This window comes from Ictidomys tridecemlineatus, chromosome 11 (assembly GCF_052094955.1).
Source record: "Ictidomys tridecemlineatus isolate mIctTri1 chromosome 11, mIctTri1.hap1, whole genome shotgun sequence".
In the NCBI taxonomy this organism is placed as follows: Eukaryota; Metazoa; Chordata; class Mammalia; order Rodentia; family Sciuridae; genus Ictidomys; species Ictidomys tridecemlineatus.
In genome coordinates this window covers 28,036,665-28,060,923 of record NC_135487.1, presented here as the reverse complement: position 1 = coordinate 28,060,923, position 24,259 = coordinate 28,036,665, and the positions used below count along the sequence as shown (strand labels likewise).

General features: G+C 37.7%; 1 protein-coding gene across 26 annotated transcripts in view; it reads right to left on the bottom strand.

Annotated features, from left to right (window-relative positions):
* Positions 1-24,259, bottom strand: part of LOC101963192 (microtubule actin crosslinking factor 1) — a 347,556-nt gene that overhangs the window by 102,157 nt on the left and 221,140 nt on the right. For 21 of the 26 annotated variants that reach the window (XM_078025963.1, XM_078025971.1, XM_078025962.1 and 18 more), the window contains 12 exons: positions 22,392-22,625; positions 19,793-19,942; positions 17,637-17,870; positions 16,130-16,354; positions 14,229-14,747; positions 13,318-13,494; positions 12,951-13,074; positions 11,640-11,848; positions 10,823-11,140; positions 6,767-6,933; positions 5,136-5,292; positions 2,310-2,427 (listed from right to left, as the gene is read on the bottom strand). In XM_078025963.1, the coding sequence (XP_077882089.1) occupies positions 2,310-2,427; positions 5,136-5,292; positions 6,767-6,933; positions 10,823-11,140; positions 11,640-11,848; positions 12,951-13,074; positions 13,318-13,494; positions 14,229-14,747; positions 16,130-16,354; positions 17,637-17,870; positions 19,793-19,942; positions 22,392-22,625 (2,632 nt within the window). The remainder of the gene's footprint in view (positions 1-2,309; positions 2,428-5,135; positions 5,293-6,766; positions 6,934-10,822; positions 11,141-11,639; positions 11,849-12,950; positions 13,075-13,317; positions 13,495-14,228; positions 14,748-16,129; positions 16,355-17,636; positions 17,871-19,792; positions 19,943-22,391; positions 22,626-24,259) is intronic. The other 5 variants (XM_078025972.1, XM_078025974.1, XM_078025973.1 and 2 more) reach the window with 1 other exon arrangement.

Genomic DNA, 24,259 nt, shown 5'->3' with positions numbered 1-24,259 from the left:
TGTGTAATAATGGAATTCTTAACATTCAGGTCAGAAAAATGTCAGCTTACAGGCAGTTTTTGACCTCAATGTCAGTTTTAGGTGTTTCCTATGTTTGAGCCCTCATCAAATATTCTTAGCAGCTTAACTGTGCAACAAGAATTTCTTAATACATCACTTTTAAGTTCTCAGTTCAGTTTGATCAAATAGTATTCTAAAGCCCCATCCCCAGTGTGGTGCAGTGGTAGAGCATTTTTGCCTCACATGTGCAAGGTCCTAAGTTCCATCCCCAGTCCTGCCATAAGGGGAAAAAAAAAATCCAACAACAATAAAACAAAAACAGTATTCTGAGATTGTAAAGTGAATTTTTAAAAATATTTGCCAGGCTGGGGTTGTGGCTCAGCGGTAGAGCACTTGTCTAGCATGTGTGAGGCACTAGGTTCAATCCTCAGCACCACATAAAGTAAAATAAAGACCTTATGTCCACCTATAACTAAGAAAATATTTAAAAACAAATAAATAAAACAAATAAATAAAAGCATTTGCCACCAGATGTGGTGGCATACACTTACAATCCCAACTATTCAGGAAGCCGAAGCAAGAAGATGACAGTGTGAGGCCAGATGAGGCAACTTAGTGAGGCCCTGTCTCACAATAAAATTTTTTTTAAAGGGGGGCTGAGGATATAGCTCAGTGGCACAGCATTTGCCCAGCATGTGTGAGGCACTGGGTTCGATCCTCAGTACTGTAAAAAGGAAAAAAAATTTTTTTTGTCATTGGGCTACGGGTATAGGTCAGTGGTAGAGTGCTTGCTTAGCATGTACAAAAGGCCCTAGGTTCAAGCCCCAGTATTGGGGGGAAAAATCTGTGATCATTTGCAATTGATTATCTCTGTGAATCATATTTTTTGGATATAACACCTAAACAAAATTTAGAAATAGATCAGGTGATGAAGCCATCATCCAATAATCCTCCTTAAAAAATTTTTATATTCATTAAGGTAGTCTTAATATTCTCATTGATAGATTTCATAATAGATAAATACTCCAGCTTATAAGGGAATCCAACATCACCAAAATTTGTTGAGGTGTTGTTTTTTTTAAAAGATCCTGTGTTAAGTGTGTACCTAGCATGCATATGCTCTGGGTTCATGCCACAGCAACAAAAATAAACCCCACAAAGAACAAAAAACCAAAAATGACTGGGCTGAGGATGTAGCTGTGGTAGACCTTCTTGCCTAGCATGTGCAAGGTCCTGGGTTCAATCCCAGTATCAGGAAAAACATAAACAACTATAGTACTTTTAAAAAGTGTGAAAAATGACTGATCTAAAGTAGGAGTCATCAAATCAGAGCCCACTGGCCAAATTTGGCCCTTTGTCTGTTTCTGTACATAAAATTTATTGAAACACAGCCACAGCCATTCATTTATATATTGTCTATGGCTGCTTTTGTGACACAATGGCAAGAGGTATGTAATTGTGACAGAAAGCAGATAGCCTGCGAATGCAAATATTTACTATCTGGCCCTTTATTCAAAAGTTCATAGATTCCTGATCTAATTACACACTAACAATCTGCTGAACTTAGAGGTTTATGTATTAGAGTAGAAGACACCAGTTCTTTGAAATATTGTCACTTCTGGAGAATTCCAATAAATCTTTAAACTTTAGAGTACTAAAGAAAAGTATCCATTTTCATGAGAATAAAAGAAAGTACACTTTTTCTTAAGTATTTAATTGACTTTAGGAGTGCACTATCATAATCTGGTCATAAAACCTATGGATTCCAATTAATAACCAGCAAGTGACAGAATTCATACTGAATTTTGTTTGAAAGACTTGACAGCCAGAGATTATTCATACATCTAGGTGCAAATACAAGTATTTGTCTCTGGTGTTCAAATACAAGTATTTGTCTCTAGTGTACAAATACTGACTCGCAAATACCAAACTTCTCCTTGGATATAATGCTTTTATCCATCCAGGCTGACTGGAGCTTAAAGATGATGCATAGCAATCTCATCCACATGTTTAAAAGAGAAAAAGAAATCATTGAAATTAAAATCCTATTTTTAAATTTTCTGTATTAATTTGGTAGTAGCCCAACTAGTCCAATTACTTTTCCCATCAAGAGAAGAAATTTTGCAGAATGAAAAAATGTTATATAGCAAAGAGGGAAAGAGATCAGGTTGAGAGAAGACTGCTATGTGGACCCTCTTTGTTTTCAGATCCACCCTTGATTTTGACATTAATTAAACAAAAAGTTATTGCCAAAGGCCAAGAGCAAAGAATGATATTCATTCACTATGTTTTAAAGAATTTGTACTCACCTGTTTTGGCTTGGGAATCAGGTGCTGTAATTTCCATGATGAGATTTTCTAAAGAAGTGCCTTTGCAATTGATTTCTTCCACCAGAGTTCCCTTACTTGCCCAATCAATGAGGATACCCTGTTTAAAAAACGAAAGAGCTCAATGTAACATATAGAGGTCTCCTCATACAGGGACACCTGTACTATTTCCTAAAGTTTTGACAAGCATCAAGAAATCATACGCATATTCAGCTATTTCAAGATCTTGGTCTTGGCAGCAAAGATGTGGGAGAAAGTTATCCTGGAATTTTCAGGACCTTTTGATTCATTTCATTCAATGAAAAAAAATCCCATTCTGGAAATTGAACCTAGGGACATGTTACCACTGGGCTACACCTCTCAGTCTTTTTTATTTTGAGACAGAGTTTCACTAAGTTTGCTGAGGTTGGCACTGAACTTGTGATGCTCCTGTCTCAGCCTCCCAAGTAGCTGGGATTACGGGCATGTGCCACTGTACCCAGCTTCATTTATCAATTTATTAAGCATTTACAACTTTTTACACCATCATGGTCAGGCACCATGCCAAACACTGGAAATACAAATTAAGATTGACATAGCTCCCCAATCCAAGAGCTCAGATTATTCATCACATTATAATGTCATAAATGTTAGTACAGAGATATGGTCAGTCAACTCTTAGAGCACAAGACGAGACACATCTAACTGCCAAGAGAGAGAAAAGCTAGAGTTAAGACAAGATTTGGGGCTGGGGATGTGGCTCAAGAGGTAGCGCACTCGCCTGGCATGCGTGCGGCCCAGGTTCGATCCTCAGCTCCACATACCAACAAAGATGTTGTGTCCACCAAGAACTAAAAAATAAATATTAAAAATTCTCTCTCTCTCTCTCCCCTCTCTCACTCTCTCTTTAAAAAAAAAAAAAAGACAAGATTTGTCAGGTGGACAAAAGTGAGCAACATGTATGTAAAGAACAAGAAAGAAATGATAACTAGAGGGTAAACAAGGAATTAGATATTGAGATGTACATAAATACACAAACTCATAGACAACACTTTGCATTTTTCAAATTTAAGTTTGAGACAGAGCTTGTGCTATCATAGAAAGTCATTAGGAACAAGAGCATCTGCTCTAAGACAAAAGTACCAGATCATGCTAAGTCTCTGAGATGTGATGGGTTGCTATAGCGGTACAAGTATACTTCTTTCAAAGTGGGTACCCATTCTAGCCTTCAACCCCTTGCTCTGCAATGAAAAGCCCTGATCATTAAATCAGTTTGGTTTTAACTCCAATCTACAGAGTAGCAGCAGAATTACAGAAATATCAACATCTAGCAAGCTCAAGTGGCCTAACTCCAAACTAACCTGTGGTCACTGCTTGTCAAATCTTCCATTAACCACTTGTTTTCTAAGGGCCACAGTCCAAAACTATGCTTTTATAAGCAGGATATTAGAAGTTTTTGAGGGAAATACAGTGACATCTGTTGGATACCATGCGAACAACTACTATTTAGTTGTTTGGATCTAAATATTTAGCATGTGGAAATACTAGGTTGTTTGGGGATTTTGTTGTTGTTTTGGTTTTCTTAGGGAGGAGACCTGGATGTACTATGAAAAGTTTCTTAAAATGCTGAGGGCACTGTGGACCAAGAAAGTTGGGAAACCTCTTTCCTAGGGAATTCCAACAGGAAATGCTTCTGGTACCTCTCTGTGACAGTAATCAAACTCTTCTGTCATCTGCTCAAGATAAAGTCTGCTTTATTAAGACAACATGGATGAATGTATGAGAGTTATTTACAGGCAAATTTGGCTTATTACAACAAAAAGAAGAGATATTTCAGAGGTACAAGTAGAGGCCAGTTTATTCTGAATCAAAGATGGTACAAAAGGGATCCTTGGGCTAGGGATACAGCTCAGCAGTAGAGTACTTGGCCTAGGCGTACATATAATGTCCTGGATTTATCCCCAGCACTGGCAAAAAAAAAAAAAGAAAAAGAAAAAAGAAAGAAAGAAAGACAAAAAGAGGGGAGATTGTTCTCTAGGGGATAGGAGAAAGACTGATCTCACGCTCAAAGGCATCACTCACCCACTTGCTTCTAACTTTTCCTTTATTGGACTGAACTTTGACCAATGAAGTACTAGAAATTAAACTCAGAGGCACTCTGCTACTGAGCTACATCCCCAGTCCTTTCTATTTTTTATTTTGAGAAAGGGTCTCACTAAATTGCTGAGTTTGACCTAGAACTTGAGATATTCCTGCTTCAACTTCCTGAGTTGCTGAGATTACAGGCATGTATCACTGTGCCTGGTTTTGTTTCTTAGGTTTTTTTTTTTTGGTAATGGGGATTGAACTCAGGGGCACTCAACCACTGACCCACATCCCCAGCCCTATTTTGTATTTTATTTAGAGACAGGGTCTCACTGAGTTGCTTAGCACTTCACTAAGTTGCTGAAGCTGGCTTTGAATTCACAATTCTCCTGCCTCAGCCTTCCAAGCTGCTTGGATTATAGGCATGCCCCACAGCTCCTGGCCCATTTTTTTTTTTTTTTAATGATGTCTTTTTACAACTCATCACAGCATGGGAGGCAACTAAGAAAGAGTTGCAACTATATCATTCCCAGATGATTTGTTTGGTTTTGTTTCTTTAAGTAGGAGATGTTATGGTGCTCAGTGCTGGATCAGGGCAAGTAGGAATCACTCAAAGAGAATGGAGGAATTTCTATTCTGATGCATATGGAAAATTTGGATTTCTCATATGGCCTCCCCTCACAGCTAGGGATCAATTCATACAAGCTTCTAAAGTACTGTCTGGTAGGATTCTTAGAGACCTACCTTCAGGTGTTCAATCAGCTTTTCCAGTTCTTTAGCACCCATGAAGGTCTCTGCAGATGGAATACTCCCTTCGGTTTCTTTGAGCCATTTTTGGAAGGTCCTTATCAGTTTTCGGAACTCATCCAGCTGCTCCTGGCAAGATAATGCATCTTTCTCTCTGTTAACAAAAGACATTTTGTTATTTGCCAGACAGAGCTTTGTAAAATCAACTTGAATTAAAACTAGGTTCATTCTGGGACCATAGGCATCAGTAACCTAACAAGGTCCTTTCTTCCCATAATCAGTTCTATAGGGAGTTTGGTTGAACAACCACATATAATGTAGGAGAGCACCAAACTACATAATCTGTTGCCCTTGTGTGGACACTTCTGGGGAATAAAGTCTTTAGTCTTACTCTATGCTGAAGTAAAAGTGAGAAAAACTATAGCAAGCCTGCTATTTAGGTACTATGATACAATGGAAAGAATGTAGGCTTTGAATATTAATTCTAGCTCTGATATATTTTAGGTATTTGACTCTTTCAAGGCCCAGCTCAAACACTGAATCTGAGGCACAGATACGTTAGGTGATTAGCCCTAGGTTAAGCATATTTATGAATAAAATAAATCAAGGAGAAGATTTTGAAAATGGCCACAGCTACCAGTCAGATATAAACCCAGAACCTTGGTTCCTCACAGAGAAGGAAGGCCATCAACAAGGGAGAAGAAAAACAAAGCTTTCGTGGCCTTTGTTTTCAAACCCTTTACTGCATAACTTGTTGCTTAGTATTGGTTGGAGCAACTGCTTTCCTCTAGTCACTAAGGCAGTCACTGAGTAAATAAAGATTATATTTGGCTAAAGATATATATGATCAAGATATATATGGTTAAACCAAGATAAGAAGTCTTGTTCATGGTTGGGAGTGGTGGCACATGCCTATAATCCCAGAAGCTGAGGAGGCTGAGGCAGGAGGATCACAAGTTCAAAGCCAGACTCAGGAATTTAGTGAGGCCATAAGCAACTTAGTGTTTGACTTAAAACAAAACATAGAAAGGGCTGAGGATGTGGCTGCCTGTTAAGCACTCCTGAATTCAATCCCTGATACAAAAAAAAAAAAGTCTTGTTCATGCTCTGATACCTATAAGTTTTCTAATAGGGAATCTTTGTTTTTCAATAGTGAGCTAAAATCAGTCAACCTTCATCATATAATTCCTATTTGCCTTGAAAGAAATATCTGGACACTCCTCCAGAAGAGCAATCTAATGTGGTTCAAACAAGCATGGGAAGTGCAAATATAGCCCCTAATTATGTCTAGGAAGTCTACTATAATTTTTCTCTTTATTTCAAATTCTGTCATACTCCTATTTACTGCCCTGAATTTGTTCTATTTGGTCCAGGGACGTGGGCTTTCTGTCATCTAGAGTAGGAACTCATCCCGTTATTGAAAAGGAATTCATTAGAAATAGAAAAACTACTAAGCATCAAGTGGAGTGTGTAACTTTGCCTTAAAAAGGCACTTTCTGGCCAATGCTCAGTGGCAGAGTTCTGGATGCCATCTTTTCTGGTAAAGCAGGAGGGAACAGAAGATCATTTTACCACACAGCCCAAAAAAAAAAAAAAAAAACAAACAACAACAAAAAAACAACCCTCACCTTTCTTGGACTGTTTTCTGTAGCTCTGCAAAGTCCTTCTTGAGGTTCTGTACCCTACCCTGGTGTTGGGACAGGTCCAGTGCAAAGCCACAAGAGCCCAGTGCAGTGACCAAGTGTTCAAGAGTATCCAGGTTCTCCTGTTGGTCTGTCAATTCCAAAGTGAGCTCCTATCAAGCAAACAAGAAAAATGTATTAAGTTCTTTGACCCTGGAAAATAAATATGGTCAAAAGATAAAAGATAGCCGAAAATCTAGGGAAAATTCACCTTACTCTGTAGGAAAGGAGAGGGCAAGAGTCATGCTTGTTAAGTCAACTGGTAGATCAAAATATTAACCTCTCCAACCCAATGGAGAGTGGCTGAGAATTACAAAAACTCTTGTCTCCTTTAAAGAAATGTTTGAAGACTTGGAAGGAAGCATGACAGAGTCAAAAGAATGAAGGTTTTAGGAGTCAAAAAGATCTGAAATTCAATCTATACCACTTACTCATTTATTATCTTAAGCCGCTAAATTTCTCTAAGCTTTCACAATCTCTTTATAACATGGAGCAAGCCCACTATTTCTACTAATATTTAACACTCTACTTTTTGATGTTAGTCAATACAATTAATGGAAGACAATTTGTGGCATAAGAACTAAAAAAGAAGAAGTTAAACTGTATTTACAGATTATATATGAAAGTATATTTCTAAAATCCAGGAGAATCGATTATATGATTCGAACAATGAAGTAATAAGGACACAGGGTATAAAATCACATAAAAATCAAGAATGAAAATTTCACTTACAATATAAATAAAAAGGTTCAATCTTATTCATCAAGTAACAAGAAACATATAAAACCTAAACAAAGCATTCCTGAAAGACACAAAGGACAGCCATAAAGATGTATATATAAATATGTGTGTATATGAATGTATATTTACTGCAACTTGAATAAAAATATCAACAGTCTTTTTCTTTAGAAGTAATAAAGCTGATTATAAAGTTTACACAGAAAAATAAATTTATAATTTAGCTATGAAAAATCCTGGCTGCATGTGGTGGTGCATGCCTATAATCCCAGCAACTTGGAAGGCTGTGGCAAGAGGATCTCAAGATTTTTTTGTTGGTACTGGGGATTGAACTCAGGGGCACTCGACCACTGAGCCACATCCTCAGCCTTATTTTGTATTTTATTTAGAGAAAGGGGCTCACTGAGTTGCTTAGCACCTCACCATTGCTGAGGCTGGCTTTGAACTCGAAATCCTCCTCCCTCAGCCTCCCGAGTCGCTGGAATTACAGGTGTGCTCCACCATGCCCAGCAGGAGGATCTCAAGATTAAAGCAAGTCTCAGCAACTTACCAAGGCCCTAAGTAACTTAGTGAGATCCTGTCAAAATAAAAAGCACAGGGGATATAGCTCAGTGGTAAAGTGCCCCTGGATTCAATCCACAATACCAAAAAAAGAAAAGTCCTGGAAAAAAACAAAAAAAACGAGGACAACTAGCCCTGCCAGATACTAAAACATAAAAGAAAGCCCCTATATTTAAAAGAAGTATACTATGGCACATAAACAGATATACCATTCAAACAGAAAAGAAAATCTAGGGTTCGGGCTGGGGTTATGGCTCAGCATTAGAGTGCTCGCCTTGCACGTGCAAGGTCCTGGGTCCGGTCCTCAGTCCTCAGTTCTCTCTCTCTCTCTCTCTCTCTCTCATATATATATATATATATATATATATATGAAAGAAAGAAAGTAAATTAGAAAGAAAGAGAGAGAGAAAGAGAGAAAGAGAGAAAGAGAGAAAGAAAGAAAGAAAGAAAGAAAGAAAGAAAGAAAGAAAGAAAGAAAGAAAGAAAGAAAGAAAGAAAATAAATCTAGGGCTGGGGCTGTAGCTCAGTGGAAAAGCGCTTGCCTAGAACACATGAGGCACTGGGTTCAATCCTCATGCACCGCAAAAAAATTAACAAATAAAATAAAGGCATTCTGTCCATCTACAACTACTAAATAAATAAATAAATAAATAAAATTTAAAAAAAAAGAAGAAGAAAAGACCTTTGGTCTCACCTGGTGTGAGACGAAATCTTAGAGTGGTTTTGATTTGCATTTCTCTAACTGCTAGTGATGATGAACATTTTTTTATGTATTTGTTGACTGATTGTACATCATCTTATGAGAAGTATCTCTTCAGGTCCTTGGCCCATTTATTGATTGGGATATTTGTTTTTTTGATGTTTAGCTTTTTGAGTTCTTTATATACCCTAGTGATTAGTGCTCTATCTGATGTGTGAGGGGTAAAGATTTGCTCCCAAGATGTAGGCTCTCTATTCACCTCACAAATTGTTTCTTTTGCTGAGAAGAAGCTTTTTAGTTTGAGTCCATCCCATTTATTGATTCTTGATTTTAATTCTTGTGCTACAGGAGTCTTATTAAGGAAGTTGGGGCCTAATCCCACATGATGGAGATTAGGGCCTACCTTTCTTCTATAATACGCAGCGTCTCTGTTTTCCTAAGCATACTACAGAAATTCAGCCACATCAGTATTTATAGCAGCATAATTCACAATAGCTAAACTGTGGAACCAACCTAGATGCCCTTCAATAGATGAATAGATAAAAAAAAATGGGGCATATATACACAATGAAATATTACTCAGCAATAAAAGAGAATAAAATCATGGCATTTGCAGGTAAATGAATGAAGTTAGAGAAGATAATGCTAAGTGAAATTAGCCAATCCCAAGAAACCAAATACCGAATGTTTTCTTTGCTATAAGGAGGCTGATTCATAGTGGGATAGGGAGTGGGAGCATGGGAGAAATAGACGAACTCTAGATAGGGCAGAGGGGTTGGAGGGGAAGGGAGGGGCCATGGGGTAATTAATGATGGTAGATTGTGATGATTATTACTATCCAAAGTACATGTATGAAGACATGAATTGGTGTGAATATACTATGTATACAACCAGAGATATGAAAAATTGTGCTCTATATATGTAATAAGAATTGTAATGCATTCTGCTATCATATATATATAAAAAATTTATATAAAAATAAATAAATAAAGATCCATCAACAACTTTAAAAAATAAAAAAAGAAGAAAAGAAAATCTAGAAGATGATTCAAATATATATGGAAATTCAGTATATGATAAAACGGCTTCTCAATTCTAGGGAAAAGTCAGGCTCTTCAATAAATGGTAGTAGGAACAACTAGACAGATCTTTGGGAAAAGACAAACTTGACTCATACTTTAGAATTAAATTTTGAGGGCTGGGGTTGTGGCTCAGCGCTAGAGTGCTTGCCTCGCACGTATGAGACCCTGGGTTCGATCCTCAGCACCACATAAAAAAAGAAACAAGTGAAATAAAGATGTTGTGTCCAACTACAACTAAAAAAATTTTTTTTAAAAAAAGATTCAAATATAAAAAAAGGACTAAAATACTAGTTAGAAAAATGTGAAAAGACATGAACAGTTCACAAATAAATGATACCTAAATGTATAAAAATAAATTCAACATCACTTGTAAGAGAAACAAAAATTAGAACCAAATTTAGATGCCATGTCATACCTATCAGACTGGCAGAATTTCGAGAGCTTGCTAAAACATTGTTGGTGAGAATGTAGGGGAAACAGTACTTATTATGTCAGGTTGGAGTCTCTATCAACCTGCATTCTTGAGTGGTTAGGATAATTGAGAGTACTCCTGCTGATCTAGGCTGAACATGTAATATGAATGAAAAATAAATCTAGGCAGTGTTTTTCCTTTAAACTTTTTTTTTAAGTTGTAGGTGGACATAATACCTTTATTTTTTAATTTTTATGTGGTACTGAGGATTGAACCCAGTGCCTCACACATGCTAGGTGAGTGCTCTTCCTCTGAGCCACAACCCTAGTCCTAGACAGCGCTTTTTAAAACTGGACAAATAACATAGTTTATAGGATGGCTGTAATAATTCTCTAAAATAATGCAGATAAACAATATGTGTTGTCCAACAACATGTGCTCAGTAAATGTTAGTTCACTCCTTAGCTTTCTCTCCCCTTTATTCTGCCAACATGGCAGGTATATACTCACCTGGATCTGCTGGGAGAAATGTGCAATATCTTGATCTGGTTGATTCCCAGAGGCCAGCATCCGACTTTTGTTTTCCATGAACTGCTGCAGCTTGTTGGAAAGTTGTTCAAACATCTCTGCTTGGGGCAGTAGCTTCTTTAGGGTACTCTCCTTTTCTTGCTGCTGAAGCTGGAGCTGCTCAAAGTGCTGGCTTGCCTCTACCAGCTTTCCCTGCAACACTGCTGCTGTGATGTTATCTGCTGTTTCCATGAACTGGGTCACCATCTCACGGGTGGCCTCCAAGCTGCTCTTTTGTCGAGCAATGTCCTGCTTCAATTTCTGTCATCAAGAAAGGGCCTATCAGCTTTTGGCTCATGTATTCTAGGATACCTGATCCACAGATTAATAACCTTCTAATAACTCCATGCTCACTTCCTCAAAGGCAAAGAAAAATGGCAACAGAACCTGAAGAATGCTACCTATCTTATAACCCATAGTTCTCTTCCCATTCCAGGTGACTTTGTTATCACCTTTTCATCAGGCTCAACAGTGGTTTTGAAACAGAGAAGAAATACCTTTTTTTTTTTTTGTTTGTTTGTTTGTTTTTAGGTCTGAGGATCAAACTCAGGATCTCATACATGCTTTCAACTTGTGATCCTCCTCCTGTCTCAGCCCCCCGAGCCACTGGGATTATAGGCATGCACCACCATGCATGGCCACTTCTAAATCTTATTAGAAGATTTATGAATGTATATTTTTCTCCTGTTGCTTTTTCAAAATTGTAATTATGGAACATGGCAAACATTGTTTATAGTAACTCTTGGAACATAGGTCTTACCATATTATTGGCCAGGGCTTCTTGGATGACTCCTGATGAGGGTGATGCCACCTGCTCCCCTTCTAGGTTCTGTTCAACTTCCCTGATGGACTGCAACAGGCTCTCCAGGCTTTCCTGGACACTTTGAGACTGGGCAATTGCCTTCTGTAGCAAAGCAGAACGCTCAGCCAGGCTACAGGATAGGCTTTGGAAGTGGCTGAGTATGGAATCTAGAAAATCAAGGCCATCAGAGGAAAGAGTGGGTACTCTTTTTGGGTTGTGCTTCTAAAAATAATGTATTTAAATTGTACATATTAATGATAATAATAATCAACATTAAGAAAAATGAAGGAATATACCTGAAGTGCATTATTTTTGGAGGTAAATTCAATAAGCTTTAGTTATTTGGTACTAAGAACCAGAAATTGTGACAGATGCTGAGGATTAAAAAGAACATGAGGTCTCTTTCTCTACAAACTTAAGACTCTAAAACAGAGAACAGGTCGAGGAAGGAACATTACAACTAAGTAAAAACAAAGTCATAAATGCTGTACTTGTATGAGAAGTACGTCTTAGAGAAGCCTAGAAGGAACAATTATTATTTCTCATTTTTTATTTCTTTTAAGGAATGGGCATGGTGGTTAGGATTTTATAAGGAAGTAATCTCTTAGTTACCTCTCTTTCTCTCTCTCTCAAGACAATTAAGAACTATATATTTATGGTGTACTATATATACATATTTAGTAAAAACTATACATATGTATAAATTTATGGTATACAAATGATGTTTTTAAGATACACGCACATTACAGAATGGCTAAATCAAATTATTTACCATACACTTTACCTCATGTATTTATCACTTTTTGTCTTGAGAACACTAAAATCTACTCTCTTGGCAATTTTCAAGTATATAATATATTGTAACTAATTATAGTCACCATGATGTATCCTTGGCTGCTTCTCGAAAAATAAGCAAGACTTCATCATCATGTTTATCATCATGAAAAAACGTTAGCAGCTAAGACATAGGAAGAACTTCAGGGATAATATAACGCAGAAATGATCAGGTTGCTTGGGAAATAAAAGGAACAGGTTGTGGCTAGAAGGTAGATGCCTGGGTAAAAGGGTGAAGCCAGATCGTAAAGGTCTTTTCTCAATACTGCAAGAATAAAGCTCACTGGGTGATGGGCAATTTGATGAATTTATGCTTACTTGTGTCTATATCCTCAGCCCCTAGCCTAGTGCTTCAGATACTTGTATGATACAATGTGCTACATGTTGTCAAACAGAGGTTTTTACTAGAATTAAGGAAGCACTATTGCTTCATACCTGTAGTTTCTTGAACATGCTTAGGATCCAGGGATGGCTCCCCTTCAATTTCCATGAGATCATGAGCTACTTTTTGGAGCTTTTCTACAGGTACTTGGTGCTCAGCCAATTCCTCCTGTAGCTGCTGCTTGTTCATGAAAGAAAGAAAAAAGACATCTAGGTGAGTAATCGAAATTGATTCTAGGAACCTAGAACTATAGGAGCATTCTAGGATAATTCTCAGTTAATCCACAGTCCTAGATAAGAGAATGAAGCGTTTAGGACTCTAGATATCTAGTCCAAGACATCCCAATTATCACCTTTAATCTGGGCAGTTTAAATCACGCAACACAAGGCCTTGATAGCATTCAGGTGGGTCCAGGCTTACCTTTGTTGTTGCAAGCTGCTGTTGCAGGACTCCAGGGTCAGAGGCAACAGTATCTGAGAGAAGCTTCTCCACACTGGCCTCACAAGTCTGCAGCCAGGCTTTTATGCTGTCAGCACTGCTCTGGAATTGCTGATATTGGCCTAGCAGCATGTTAAGGTAAGAGCCCAATCGAATACACTGTACCAGAGAAAGAAAGGAAAGGAAAGCTGTAATATAGCTAAAGAACAGCTCCCTGGGCCAATTCTGCTACAAAGAATTCATTATAACTTCACATATAAGTTGTTCCAGTTACTCTGGATAGATGGGTAGCAATCATCTGCAAGTGGGGTCCTCATTGTTTGCCTCATATTATTCACCTCAACCTTATTAAATACCCAGGAAGACGTAATGAGTTCAATGGCATGCCACCAAAGAAATAAACAGTACATTGCAAGGATTTATAGATTGAAAAAGTGTTCCCCTTTGGGAACTGGAGATGTTGGCAGAAAGCATAAAATAGTTAAGAATTGACTGGATTCTAAACTTTAGGTGGAAGAGGGAGTTCTTTGGATAGAAAATATTAGGACTTAACTCTCGATACCCTGTCCAGAAATTAAGACTGTACAATTGGTTTAAATTTCCCTGCACTATGTCTCTTGGGAGCCAAAGATGCTGATCAGGATACAAGAAAGTGAGTACTTCCACCTTCACCACTGATATGAGACATATTCCCAAAACTGCTCTGGTCAGGCTTAGTTCACAGGCTTATACATTCTGCATTTTTTGCATAGTTTGTGAAAAACCTCTGTCTGTGGTTTATATATTGCTTGCCTACATACTCTGGGGTTCTTACTTTGAGCTCTAGAAACCACCCATGGTTGTGTGAGGGCCACCATGATTGTTTCCCCAAAGGCTGCCAGGTTTCCCTTTACCTTTGAGTGGAGAACAGTATATCTTTCTGTGGCATCCTTTAGCTTCTCTTTCACTAAGTTTCTAGTTGTTGATGGTTCTTTGCCTTCCTCAAAGCTGTTTTCTGTGTCCAAGACTTTCTGTCCTGAGATAGTCACAAATCTTAAATCTCCTTTGTGGGAAATGACATCCTCTGAGAAGCTTCCCTGCCTCTTCAGCAAGGAGGGCAGGGCTTGAGGGCTGATGTTTCCCTTGTGCATGTTCTCCAGCTCTTTCTCAGAACGTTCTAGCCAGCTTTCAAACTCTCGGTGGTCCTGAAGAAATTTCTGCAGTTCATCCCGGAGTGTCTGCACCTGCTTCAGCTCCGCCTCTGACTGTGCGAGGGAAGCTACATATTGTTCCTTAAGATCTCCTAACTTCTTTTGTAGCATCTGTTGTTCCTCGGTTGTAAGATTGTGGCCCTGATGGTTCAGGAACGCCTGAGCTGACTGGGTAGCCAGAATGAAATTTTGCTGCTGGGATAGCAATTCTTGGTGATGGGCCTGGTGAATAACCACCCAAAATAAAGAATAATCAGTAGGGAAACCCAAATGATTTGTTTGCCTACATCCAGAAGTAGAGAGAAATTTCTACCTATATCTCAATAAGTGACTGTAGGTAGACAATACCCATATTAAAGATGAGATATGTGAATACCTAAAGATGTTACGTGTCCTTACTAAAGTCATGCAGACAGCTAAAGGTCAGAACTGTGACTAGAACTTAATGCTCTCACTAGAGCTAAGGCTACAAGAATATACAAAAGCCCAATTAATAACCATCTATGACAATGCAAGGGGTAAGTAACTGGATGAGTCATATGTATGACAATATAAAAGTACAAATACTTAACTGTGAAACATGTCAACTCATATGCCACGAAGATTGATTCTACTGGGAAATACCTTGGAAAATTAATTCATTACATAGAAAGTAAACTGTATTTCTAAAAAGGACAGGTAATTTGTATTTTGTTTTAGTAATGTATTATGTCTACAGGCTTATATGACCATCTTTTTTTTCTATTCCACTGCATAATTGTGGGGTTTTGCTTTGTTTTAAAACACAAAATAGGAACAGATCCTGAGGAAGGAGATACTAGGAACAGTAAGGCATGTTAAAGAATTTGTAGTTAATCTTGGGACCATTAAAAGGGTTAATCAGGGATATAGCATTTTAGAAAGTATAGGGAATGGTGTGAAGGGTAAAAGCAAGAGGCAAGGAGACCAGCAGAAGCTGCTAAAACAATACAAGGGAAAGTTGATAGTCGTCTAAACTAGAAATATCTCAATGGAGATGAAGCCATGTGGATAACTTTGAAAGAGACAGGAAGCATGGGACTTGATACAGGAGAATGAGAGACGTAAATCCAGGATGATGTTTAATTCAGGCAATTAAGTGGGAATATAGGAAGGGAAATACAATTAATTTTTAGGTTGAGGTGATTGTGATCTCAGTCTGCCTTAAAGAGGCAGATGGATTTATCTATTTGTTTGAAGCTCTGGTCTGGCATCAGAAGTGGTGAGAAATATACATATCATTGAGACTGGTAACAGAACTGTTACCAGACTATCCAAGCAAAGTATATTCTGAAAGAAGAGAACAAGGCCTGGGATTTACCTATAAGCATAACTGTTTCAAAAGCTAGACAGAGTGAAAAAAACAGAATGATTAGGCAGAGTAGTGCTGTGGAAACCAAGGGAGAAATTATTTCAAGAGGAACAGCCAACAGTATCAAAGCTACTGAGAAAAAAAAAGAAAAAGAAAAAAAAAAAACTACTGAGACATCAAAGAAGACACTGGATTCAGGGGCAAGAGATTGTGATACCTTCACCAAGGCAGAAAAGATTCCTCTGGCATAGTGAAGACAAGCTAACATCCTCACCTTCATCTTCTCACATTGCCTGTCCAATTTCTCTGGGGCTTGGTTTACCCCCATGTAACCATCAGTGGTATCCAAGGCTCCTTTCTCCAGGCCAGCTCTAGAGAGTTGCTCCATCCCTGAAAGACTAGTCTGTGGCTGTCCACCAGATGGTCCCACAGATGTCATCCAATCCAAGAGAGCATCAATCTTACTCCTATTCTCAGCCAGTTCTTTTGCTGCTTTACTCTAAAAGTCATAGAAGTAGTCCAGTGACAAGGCCTTAGATACTCAAATATAAAAACACAGATAAGTAAAGGTATATGGGGGTTATACTAAAGAAAAAGAGACACTCTAATGCTTGGTATATAAAAAAATGAATTACTACTATCTTCTACAATCTGTTGAGAATAATTATTTAAAACAATCTCTAGATTGCATCTGTATCTTTTTATTAAAGAAAAAAAAAGTTAGGGGGAACTCCAAGATTTAAAGTCCTTAAGAGATCATTTAGTCTTGCCACCCCAGCAAGGTTTAACAGAATTCTTCCTATGTATGCAGAAGTCGTACAATGGCTTGGTAGAATAAGAAATAGCAGGGTCACATCCAATAATCTGGCTGCTCTTCCTGAAAGGAAAAGCAGACTTCTCCCATTTTTATCTCAGCCAAACAGAATAGTTAGTTTTTAAATTTGCCTCTCAAATTCCATTTACTGGCTCTTCAAATATTTTAATTAATTAAGTAGGTTAGCCAAGTTATATATTTCAAAATTTATCTTCAGGTAACTTATTTCTAATTTCCATGTTTCCTGATCCCTCATTAGTGTCAGAGTACAAGGCTGAATGAAGGAGTCAATCTATCTGCCAGTGTTAAGTGGGAGACAGAAGACCACTCAAGACTTTACCCTCTGTGTGATTTTTTCCTGCCACCACAATTCACATAATAACTACAGAGGCAGCCTGGGAATAGCTTGTGGCCTAGAACTCCATAGTTATTTCTCTTTAATATCTTAGTTCACCAGTCTAGATTCTTGTTAGAAACATACTCTTTGTTTTTTCCTCCTTTGATGATACCCTAAATTCTTTCATTTAGCCAGAATACAGATAGCAAGTTTTTTGTTTGTTTCTTTTTCTCTTTTTTTGGGGGGGGAATATACAGTTTTTATTAACCATTTCTGCTCTGAAGTCCTTCTAGATGTTTCTTTTAAAAAGAAAGACTGGCTCACAGACCAACTTCTGAAGCAGCCCCTTTTTATGACTCTAAGTTGTCTGAAGGCAGTTTCCCCTCATCTTTTTTTTAAAACAGTACTGAGGATTGAACCAGGGGTGATCTACCACTGAGTTATGCCCTGCAGCCATTTTTATATTTTATTTTGAGGCAGGGTCTAAATTGCCAAGCCTGACCTAGATCTTGCCAGTCTCCTGAAAAGCCAGGATTATGGTGTGTGCCACCATACCTAGGTCTCTTATGTTTTATGTAGGCACAAAATTTTCATTTGGAAAAACATTAAACATCACAGCAGTCAGGGTACCTTTTCAGTCTCCTGCTGTACAGCTGAGGTCACTGCTTGCTCCAGCTCCTTCTGGGCCACCCGTGTCCGTTCCTGGAGAGCCTCATATTGTTCCCTCGCCTGATGAAGTTTTTCCCGAAGAGCTGTCAACTCCTGGGGGCTCAGTTTGGTATGATTCTCTTCCAGGAACCCTTCGATGTCTTTGACAACAGTGGTAAATGAGGTGGCATGATTCTGAATATCATCCTGTAAATCCTTAACACATGAAAACAGGAATGGCAGAGCCTTCAACTTTAGTACTTGCAAGTCCTCTAAAAGTGCTAAGATGGAATGGCTAGGATGACATATCTACATATAGTCCCTGACCATAATTTATATAAGCTTTATACCTTAAACAAATGTAAAAAAATTTTTAAATTTAATTTTCTAAGCAAATACTTAGTGCAGACAAAAAGGAGATTGCCCATAAATATGCTGAATAGCAGAGATCTTCATTTTGCAATGAATTATCCTCAAAGTGATGATGCTAATCATGCTACTTAGCACGATTCTAACAGTTAAGGCTTGTTGTATTTTTTTATACAGTAGGCCTCCTTCTCCACTATTTCAATTTCTGAGCTTTCAGTTAGTTGTGGTCAAGTGTGCCACTCCCCCCCCCAAAAAAAAAATCTATGCAAGTTTCAGAAATAAGCAATTCATTCATAAGTTTTAAATTATATACCATTCTGAGTAATGTGATAAAATTACAATGTCTTCTCTATCCAGCCTGGGATGTGAATCATCCCTTCATCCAGTGCATCCATGTTGTACACATGAGCCATCTGTTATATACTTAGTAGCCACCTTGGTTATCACATCACCTGTTCTGGTGTTATAGTGTTTATATTTCCAGAAGGTTCATTTTACATAATGGCCCCAAAGCACAAGAGTAGTAATGCTCTTTATCCCAGTGCATTGTTACACATGTTCTATTTTATTGTTAATTATTGGTATTAATCCATTGCTGCATCTACTTTATCTTAAGTATGTATATACAAGAAAAACATAGTATGTATGGTTACCTACAATTTGAAGTTTTAGGCATTCACTGGATCTTTAAACATATCTCCCAAGATGGGGGGACTATTGTATTCTCTTGGTTATCACTCTGGCCTTATGGATCCCACCTAATTTTTCACTGTGTCCTTTTCTTCATTCTTTTTTTTTAAGCTATATGATCTATATCCCAGTCTTTTTTTTTTTTTTTTAAATGGTACCAGGGATTGAACACAAGGGCTTAATATCTGAGCCACATCCCCAAAACTTTTTTTTTTTAATATTTATTTTTTAGTTGGACACAATATCTTTATTTATTGTGTGGTGTTAAGGATTGAACCCAGGGCCTCACATGTGCTAGGCAAGGGCTCTATCGCTGAGCCACAATCCTATCCCCCCAGTACTTTTTATCTTTTTATTTATAGAGAGGATCTCACTAAGTTGTGTAAGGCCTTACTAAGATGCTGAGGCTGGTTTTGAACTTCCAACCCTCCTGCCTCAGTTTTTCAAGCTGCTGGAATTACAGGCATGTGTTATTGTGCCTATCCCCCATCCTTTTATATTTTTATTTTTTATTTTGAAAGAGGCTTTTGCTAAATTGCTGAGACTAGACTTGATCTTGTGATCCTCCAGCTTTACCTTCCTGAGTCACGGGATTACAGGCATGTGCCACTGTGTCTGGAAAGCCACCTTTTGTTCTTTGCAGCCCAGCTGAACTAGCTGTCTTTCAGTTTTGAATATGTTGTGTTCAACCCCACTCACACTATAAGACTGATGTATAAGCCTCTGCCAGTAGGTTTTCTTCCTCTCATCCCCTCATAAACTTAACCCTACATGTCTTTTACTGCTCAGTTTAAGTGATATTTCATCAAGGTAATCTTTTCTTATACTCTAGACTAGACTGGGTCTGTTTGGTATAAGTTTATATATAACTTTACCTTTTTGCATTCAACAGTTAATAATTAGATGTTCATTTTTGTGATAATCTGTGTAACTGTTTTGTTTTCCCCACCAGCCTGTGAGCTTCATGATGTTTGTTCAACATTGATGCTGAACACTAGTACTGTTCCTGGCACATAGCAAGCCTTTTTAAACATTTGTTGAAGAAATTAAAAAAAAAAAAAAACAGAAATCACACTGACCTTCAAATCTCTTTGGTTCTTCTGCAAAGTAGAAAGATCTTGCCAGGAGGCACTGCCTTGGTGGCTCAACAGTGCCCTTTCTGCCTGTTTTACCCAACTGCAAAGATCCTCCAATTTCTGATGACAGGTACTTTGCTGTTTCTGCAGAGTCTAATTAAAATGCAAAGGAGTCAAGAGACAATTAATAACTCCCATTTTACAAATGCCATTCCCTGAAATGCAAAATAGGAAGGTTATAGATTAAGGATGGAAAAGTTGATGAAAGACTAGAATGGGAAAAGGCACAGAAATCATATTCAGGAAGCTCCCCTCATTTGGGCAGTGTTGATCTGGGCCAGTGGTCAAGTTGACAGAGGTGCTTTTCAGTTCAGATTTGGAATATGAAGATCCTTTGCCAGATTTCCTTTGGAAATTGAGAATATTGAAATCCAAACATGACAATGGTGATGATAATAAATGAGTGACTCTGACCTATTCCTCCTCTGGAACTAGAGGATTTGCTATATATGAAGTCTAAACATGGAAAAGTACAAGAATTAGAATTGAAAGAAAAATAAAGGACCTGGATAATTCATAAGCTAATTTAGCTTCTTAATAATAAAGCTGACTTTATAAATCAAATGTCTCAGAACTGTAGAGACCCATTAAATAGAATGATTGAATGTCAAGCATAAGGAGCTTAATTTAACTATTTTGAGAAAGAAACTCCCCCAAAATAGCAACTAGTTCAGTCCTTTAGATGTCTACACTGGTTATCACAGGTAAAAAGCCAGGCCCAAGGAGAGAGAAGGTATATGTTTCTGTGCCTGATCCTTTCCCCAGATCACATCTCAGCTGCACAACACTGAAGCACCTGATTGAGCAATTGAGCATGATGTGTTTTCCTGACCATCCTTCTAAAACCACTTTCCACCAGTTTTTGCCTTCTGATGGCATTTTAGTCACCTGCACTTACAAACAGGTGCCCAAATTGGCCCTCTCTCCCCCTCTTTAAGACAAATAGAAGGGCTCTGGAAGAGAACTCCTAAGAGCTCTTCAGCTGTAAAACGGGATCTTCATGGGTTAGGATGGGTGCAGACTGAATCTGAAAAAAGCAAAGCAAACAAGTTAACACAGAGACATACACACACATTCAGGGCAAATATAGAAAGAAGCAGAGCATTTCTGACAATAACAAGGTTAATAGACAATGTGTAATTAATTTCATGCTCTGGGAGAATGTTCACATGCAGTTCTATCATAGGCCTATCTGAACCTGAGCTTGGTCTTAAAGTGGATCAGACCAATTACTTCATTAATTACCACATGCTACACCATGCTATATAAATTACTACGGGAGGGCATTGCACATGTTCAGGTTTAGGAGGTAACCTTAAGCATTTCATTAGGGTTTTATTTCAATTTCAATAGAGTTTAAACAACTAAGTAGTAGTTTAAAAGTTGGGAATATATGGCACTGATTAACCTAATTTCTTTTAAGTCTGACTCAAAAGCTCAATTACATTTTGCACAATATTTTAAAACAGAGACCCTGAGATACAATCTCTGATTATAATGACAATTCTAATATCACCTTGCTATATCCCAACTTATTATTCAAGCAGTTGCAATACCATAAACAGCTGGATGTGGTGGTGTATGCCTGTAATTCTAGTAACTTAGGAGGCTGACGTAGGATCATCACAAGTTTGAGGCCAGCCTCAGCACCTTAGTGAGGCCCTTAGTGAAACTTTGTCTCAAAAACAAACACACACACAAACAAACAAACTAAAAAGGGCTGTGGATGTACCTCAATGGTAGAGCGTTCCTGGGTTCAATCCTCAGTATCAAAAAAGAAAAATCATAAACACACTATTTGAGGTATTTGAAGGTTATAATGTTACTACTAATGAAACTATGATGAGTTTGAACTTTACAAGAAGAGGATTTGAATGGCAGAGAGTAGTGTAGTTAGATTTTTTCTTTTTAAAATACACTGTTTCTCATGATTGACTAAATAAGCATTGGGCACTTTAGCATGAGTAAAGGCATCAGAAAACAATAATTCAAAAGTGCTTAAAAAATTAACACTCTGAAAAAAGTTAAAAAATTAATATTCTGATAAAAATGTCCTTATCAGCTGTTTGAAAATAGTAAAAGAAATCTATTGTGAAATCATATGGAAAGCCCTAGAATAAAACTGATTTTCAGAACCATTCTTCTTAAGAGCTCAGAGTCTTTGTATATTTTTCAGAGCCCTCAAAAGAATGATGAAGGTGAAAGTAATGGAGAGAAAGGGCTAGCTATGTGATTTTTATTGGAAAGTCAGAGACAATGAGACACAGTGACAGTAGCATCTCAGTAAAATGAGAACACTTGCACATGAAATCACACATAAACACATAAATTCTCTCATACACACAAAACCAAAAATGTGGTAAGAAAAGAGCTGGAACAGCTGCCTCCTCAATCAGAACCAAATAGGCCTGAATGACAAGAAATTTCAAAATTGCTAACTCCAGGCTCCTGCAATCATTGATACATGGAGGCTGGCCAGAAAACCCCAAAACAGAGGACATCCCAAAAGACAAGCTGAGCCCAGCTGCTGGTTCAGTCTGACCTTAACCCAGGTTTCCTGCTGCATTTGGTGAAGATGGCCCTGCAAGGCATTCGTCTGCACTGTAGTCTGTTCCATAAGATCCTGAAAGGACCTCTGCAGTTCATTCAAAAGCCTCAGCATCTGTCGATTCTGCTGAGAGGACAAGTCCTGTGCATGCTCCGAGATAAAGAACTGAATATCAAAAGCAAGATCATCCAGCTGAGATTTCCTTTCAACCATGAGCTGTTTCAAATCCTAAGGCAAGCAGGAAAAGGGAAAAACAAACAAATAAATAAACCTTCTATTCTTCTATGAAAATCAAAGACTTAAAAGAATCAAAGAAAGGTTAATTTCCTTTATTTTTACAACTGGCACTACAGTCAAACTAGCACTGGAAGTCTCTCTCACTTTCTGTCTTTCCAACTCCTCATAAATCATGTTTCCTTTATTGGACCTTAATTTCCAAATACTAAGCTAACAATTATTTATGCTTACAGAATCACACTACTACTAATCCAAAATACATATGATTTTTAAAAAGGTTTTAGAATATATAACATGAATTTCTAGTCTAAGATGCATCTAATTGTACTTTCTTAGGTTCAAATATCTATCTGGATTTGTCAACAGAGAGTTACTGATAGGCCAGTACTAAAAGAACATAAAATTTACTTGCGATTCATTAAAATATGATTTTTTAAAAAATATTTTTAGTTGTTAATAGACCTTAATTTTATTTACTTATTTATATGTGATGCTGAGAATCAAACCCAGTGCCTCACATGTGTAGGCAAGCACCCCACCGCTCCAGAACCATAAAACTTGATTTTTAAACAATGCCATTTATATATTTTAAACCGTGAAGGATTATAGTCAGACTTTCTTATTTTCACTCCCTTAAAGTAATAAACACTGTCCAAACAGTAAAGTCATCTGCTTTCAGATAATCAAAAACATGCAATCTTTCCCCAAACATTTAGTGATTGTTCACTGTTATATTGGATGCAATCAAAACATTTAAGATGTTTTTATCTCTATCACACTGAATCTTGAGAGTTATTGATCTGAGAGAGCAGGCAGAAGGGCATCTTGGATACTTATGATAAGAGAATGCTTTCTTCATCTGCGGGCATATGGGTTCAGGAAACAACCTTGACTACCATTCTCTTCCTAAGAGAACTGGAAGAACCTATAACTAGGGGAGAGTACCAGTGCATGAGATTTGTTTTCACATCTCAATATAATAGGAATTCATTCCCTGCTTCTTTATTAGATCTTAATGAACAGATAAAGCCTGTCCACTTTTCTCTCCCCCAGTGATATCTCTGGATAAAGGGTATGAAAGAAAAGGCAGGTAACTAACTTTTTTTGTTGCTGTTGTTGTTCTGGGGATTGAACCGAGGGTTGCTCTATATCCCTAGCCCTTTTTATTTTGAGACAGGGTCTCAATAAGTTGCTGAGGCTGACCTCAAATGTGCAATCCTCTTGCCTCAGTCTCCCAAGTCACTGGGATTATAGGCATGCACCATTATACTACCTAGGAGGCAGGGTAACTCTTGAAAGATAAAAGAAGGATAAAAAAAGGTTATATGTAAGGTTGATCATGGACAAACCTTTATGTCTGCTTTTCTTAAGATTGGGGAAAGAGGAAAGGACAGAAAAGGAGGAGGGGACAACTCTAGTTCCTTCTGAATTTCTAAAGAGTTTCAAAAGAAGGACATCTCTCTTTAAGATGGGTTGAAAAACTCATGTGAACACTATCTTACAAAATCTTTACAAAATCAAACAATATTGGGGGAAATCTCTCTGATTATATGTATCTCATAGTCTTTTCTCACACTGACTGATAAAAGGAATCAATTAATTTGTAACTTAAAAGAAGAAAAACA